The sequence below is a fragment of the Branchiostoma belcheri genome, unplaced genomic scaffold (assembly GCF_001625305.1).
Source record: "Branchiostoma belcheri isolate BF01 breed outbred unplaced genomic scaffold, Haploidv18h27 scaffold256, whole genome shotgun sequence".
In the NCBI taxonomy this organism is placed as follows: Eukaryota; Metazoa; Chordata; class Leptocardii; order Amphioxiformes; family Branchiostomatidae; genus Branchiostoma; species Branchiostoma belcheri.
This window is the reverse complement of record NW_017803861.1, coordinates 161,015-166,111: the sequence shown is the minus strand read 5'-3', so window position 1 is coordinate 166,111 and position 5,097 is coordinate 161,015. Positions and strand designations below refer to the sequence as shown.

Sequence of the window (5,097 nt, the reverse complement as noted above, 5' to 3'; positions counted from 1 at the left end):
GTAGTCACTGTTCATTTTACACCCTGGTGGTGGAGTCTGTGTTGTGTTAACTTTAAATGTGTGCAGCCTGCAAGTAACATATCTTTAACCCTCAACAGTACACCTTCCCGGACTGATTAATCTGTACACCTGGGGTCCGCGCGGACCCCAGAACAGTTTTTTGCTAATTTTTAGAATTATCAACATGCTACCAGCTCAATTGTTTTGCAAACTGATGTGGGAACCTCTGTGTCCACATTGCATACAAAAATCATACATTTTGAACTTTTTCTATTTTTTTGTGAAGAAAAGAAGACAAGAAGAAATACCCGATTTTTAAACCCATTTCAGACTGAAGGGGCTTTTGAGGCCCAACTTTGATCTCATATAGCGGCTAAACGGCTTGCGCTAGAAGTATCAAATTTGGAGACCTTTCCTAAAATGTCTCTGGGAAAAAGTTCATATTAGTTTAATACTAGTAAGTTGATGTTTTTTTGTGTTGCCATGGCAACGGGTTTCTAGCAGGCAGTTTTTTTGAAAATAGAAGTAATTTTGGTTTAAACATAAAAATTTTCTGAGTTTTATAATAAATTACACTTCTTTTCCAACATTGATAACATCTTACATAATTAAATATAAGTTACATCATTTAAAATGCATAGAATATGCTAATTTGATGACGTCATTGGTCAAAATCCAATATGGCGGACTATATTATTAGCTCTGATGTCATATGACGTCAAAATTGCACCAAAGTTATTAAAATTTAATTCTATTACTACACCATTCTCTGGAAACTTGGTAGACATACGATGAGTGCATAAAAACATATAAAAAAGGAACTAAGGTAATGTATAAGAACGCCAGTGTATCAATTATGATCGAAAGCCGGCTGGGGTCCGCGCGGACCCCAAAAGAAAATCAGATATGATTTTTTTTTATAAATGGTAGAAACGGAGTTTTCTGCACTGTATTGAGAGACAACTTTGTGGGTGACAATTACCTAAAATTTCAGAAAAAAATCTTTAGAAACAAAAAAGATATTACAGAATATATAGTGCTGGGGTCCGCGCGGACCCCAGGTGTACTGTTTAGGGTTAACGTAGTAACGCGCTGTACATATCACATGGAAACGCCAGACCACAGTACACTGATTGGGTCATTAGCAGGAGATGGAGTCCGATGTCTGAAATGCATGTGTTGCCAGAACACCCCGTAACAAATATTTTCCATGCCCGGCTCTTCCGTTTCAAAGTGCCAAAGCAAAATCATTCAAGACATGTGGCATTGTGGAAACAAAAACTAATTCACAAATAAACAAAAATTCAAACAAACCAAAAACCAAATTCAAAATAAACAAAACGCACACATGGAGATAGCAAAACAACAAACTATTAAATGGAGGGGTGATGTCTACAACTTCTTTTTGTTTATACTATAGTACATGACAAAAACATGTACTACCTTTAGCACATTTATACCTAGGTTTTAAATGGACTGCCTACCTTCTCTCGCTGCACAATGAAGGGGAGCAGACGATGCAACAGCGTCTCTCTTTGTTAAAGACGCCCCCTTGCGGAGCAGCAGTTTCACCACATCTACATACCCGAAGAAGGACGCCATGAGCAGTGCCGTATCCTTGCCATCTATAAGGCTGCCGGGCTGGACATAGTCAATGTCTGCACCTGCGTTTGGCGATTATTAAAAAAAAATTAGGCCATGTTGATTTGATTATATGGATAACATCCTCTGGGAACCCCAAAACTGATGCGAGCGCGCGAATAAAAAAAAAGTTTTGAAAAAAAAAGTTGCTTTCATGAAATCTACGTTGTTATGAAGGTCGAACAAATGACACAGGGTATGGTATGGCAAATAATCTACTCTTTAAATTCATTTCTTTGCATTTTAGTTTTTTGTTTGATTTTGGCATTCTACGACGTTGGAATCGTTTTCAAATATTTTTTTGCAACTTTCGGTATATATTTGCTCATTTTGCAACTGTTTTGTACAATTTACAGTGTGGTTGGAAACTTTTTTTTTGAAACGGCCGAAAATTCATGCGCGCGCGGATGTCATCCATATAATCAAATCAACCTGGCCTTACAGTAAACAAGATGTATTTCTCAACGTGGGCACAATACTAGGAAACTTATTGTGTATGCAATTATGGACTTGTTTTCTAATTGCTGTTCTCTCAGACTATTTCTTTAATGTGCAACCAACAACAAATCAATGCCACTCGCAAATTTGTTGCTACAAAGGATTGCGTTTTTTTCTACGTTTTCAATGTTGCGTTTGTGTGAACTATCCTGTCTTGTGACAGTTCTTTGTCGACAGTTTGCTTATTGTAGTGCGGAGTTAACTAGAACAAAAGACATAGTGACCCCCTGCAGTCATGCTAGACTCTCATTTTCAGTATATGTAAATTGTCTGCACAACAGACAGCATGTAATTATAATAAAATGGTGGTGACTAAGGATGTAGAGCGTACTAGTAAGAGCAAAAGATAAGTAAAATTATTGTACGTCGTGCTTAGTGACAGGTTATCGCCTTACTCAGCTTTTTTTAGATCACAAAAACTCCACCCAGCAAATTTAAATGTCATGAATTTAGAACCCAAATTTTTGCAACTTTGTTCGACACCTTGTTGTATAAAGCTAGTGCGTATCTACTGGACTCGATCACCCCCGTGTTGCTTGAAATATATACTGTAGAAAGTGACTAAATGTTCTGAATGTCAGTATAGTTAGCCCGTAAGAGGGTACAATACATAAATGTAACAAAGATGGCCTTGTAGTCTACAACTAGGTGCTTACCAGCTTCCAAAGCCTCTCTAACACCTCGAAGTGAGCCGTTCTCAGCAGCAGTCAACAGAGCTCCATTCGCCGTTTCCGCCATTTTGTCAGGATCGCTGTTGTTGTGGACACCTTTCGCCGCTGCTGTCTGAATTCCAACTGAAGAACCAAAAGCCTCAGTCATGGGCAGTAGTTGTCTTGTCACGTGACTTGATGTACTCAACACTTCCCATAATCCTTTGTTGACCCCTGGCCTTCAATTCCAAAATCTTCAAGAGTTCAAGAAAATACTTAGTACTAATAATCTCCGAGCAGATTATAAGTCTAAGGGGCACTCCTCGTCAATGGATACTGTTTGCCACAGTATGATCTGCTTAGAGATTAGTTTCTTGAACTTAGATATTAATGTTTTGGGATTGAAGGTCAGGGGTCAACAAAGGATTGTGGGAAGTCACGTGACAAGACAACTACTGAGGCGTTTGAGTTTTCAGTTCGAATTCAGACAGCATTCGCGCAAGTAACCACTGTGAAGTAATCCGAACAAAATGGCGGAAAAGACAAGTAAAGCTCTAGTTCAAGCTGCTCAGATCGGCTCACTTCAAGGAGTTAAAGCTGCTTTGGAAGCTGGTGAGCACTTACATGTATATGATATACCTCTAGAATACAATTTACTGTATGTTACACTGTATGCATTGTATAGTCTATCTGGAGCCTAACGCATATTCTTCAGTCTTTTGGGCCATTGTGCACAATTTTCAAGCTACATTTTCTAACAACGGTCTTCTGAACTCCTCTGCATCCGGCATATTACACGGTCTTTTTGTTTAATGTTGACTATTTTTCAGCAACGTTTTGGAGTCTGGTAGCTACAGGAACTAGCTTGGGCGGCGTTAGTTCTACATAGATTAAAAAAAAAAAGCTTTTATTAATTTTTTTTTTGGGGGGGGGATCAAAACTCTCAATGATTTTCTCTAACACACCGACCACCGAAAATGTCCATAGTACGTGTTTGTTTATAAGTATTTGCAGAAATGCATATTTTACACATAAGTGCAGTTATTTTTACAAATGCTATTCAAAATTCCTGTTTAGAAGCAAATGCAATGGACATGTTTTTTTTAAGATGGAGTTTGTTTGAACCAGTAGATAACTATTCAAATGTAAAGAAAACAGACAAGGATTTGCGCACAAGTTGCGAAGCACAATGCACTAGTAATATCTTCTGATCTTTGCCGGTACAATGCTGGTGATTTGCATACAAGCTCGGACTGAAAAGAATAGGCTTGCACGACTGCAGTGGGCCACTTTGTCTTTTGTTTTGATAACTTGGCCATGACAATGAAGTGACAACATTTACATTTGTAACAGTCGCATCCACAAATGTATGGTACTAATGGTAGTCTCTAACTCCAAAGCTGTGTAATGCATCTATCACAACGTTTATTTGCAAAGAATGCCGCACATAATGTCATGTAAATGCTGTTTATCGTAGCTTATAACGTACGTTTAGAGGTACTAGTTTTTGTCAGTCGTTTTCAACGGTCTGTCATAGTACCCGTTGAACTTATATGTAGTGTCGAAAGATTCATACCAGCTAGTAGTCTTATCATCTTCCATACATTTTACCTGTTACATCATGGAGCTAGAAAAGAGTATCTTTTAACTCCATGGTTACATGTACAATCGTTGTACAATACACTTCGACTTGTCTTGTAACTCACCCTTGCTACCAAGGCGCCCTGAAAATTGTGTGGCGCTGTTGATATAAGTTGTAAACTTGAGTGCAGCGTGACACTATCCTTGTAATGTTATGTTTTCATGTTTTGATGATGAATAAAAAAAAATTAGGGCGGTTGGCAAATCTAATTCGTCCTTGGTTTTATACATACAAGCTATGTCCCTATCGGTTTTCTACACATTTTATAAGCCCTGTGTTTTATACAGGTTTTATACACAACCTTTATACACCCCTTGTATGTATTTTGAGACTGGCTGGCAGTATAGTATGTAGCTCCGTATTTGCGAAATAGATTCAGGTGGGTAGATTGGTGTTTTGACTTACTAATCACTGAGTGTTTCGAAAACATGTGATTTGTGTGACTTGAAATGTTATCATTGCTGTCCAATTAACAACTATGTAAAATTGTGGCAATGTTCATATGAAACCACCCGAACCGCGATTCGGGTAACTCGCATTCGTCACATCTGGTCCACGTGCCATACAATCCATTTATAAACCGTGCCCGATCACTATTCTCCGAAACTGCATTTATTGTTGTTTGATGAAAACATGCAAGGTAGCGTGTTATTAATGTCGGAGGTC

The 5,097-nt window shown here is 38.3% G+C and overlaps 2 protein-coding genes across 2 annotated transcripts in view; one reads left to right on the top strand and one right to left on the bottom strand.

Annotated features, from left to right (window-relative positions):
* The window catches only part of LOC109471721, a 5,628-nt gene extending 2,638 nt beyond the window's left edge, over positions 1-2,990 (bottom strand). The window contains exons 1-2 of the mRNA XM_019771072.1: positions 2,796-2,990; positions 1,471-1,664 (exon numbers count right to left, since the gene is read on the bottom strand). Coding sequence (XP_019626631.1) covers positions 1,471-1,664; positions 2,796-2,958 — 357 coding nt within the window. The 5' untranslated portion in view covers positions 2,959-2,990. The remainder of the gene's footprint in view (positions 1-1,470; positions 1,665-2,795) is intronic.
* Positions 2,991-3,160: 170 nt separating this feature from the next.
* The window catches only part of LOC109471734 (tankyrase-2-like), a 3,794-nt gene continuing 1,857 nt past the window's right edge, over positions 3,161-5,097 (top strand). Inside the window, exon 1 of the mRNA XM_019771084.1 lies at positions 3,161-3,401. Coding sequence (XP_019626643.1) covers positions 3,320-3,401 — 82 coding nt within the window. The 5' untranslated portion in view covers positions 3,161-3,319. The remainder of the gene's footprint in view (positions 3,402-5,097) is intronic.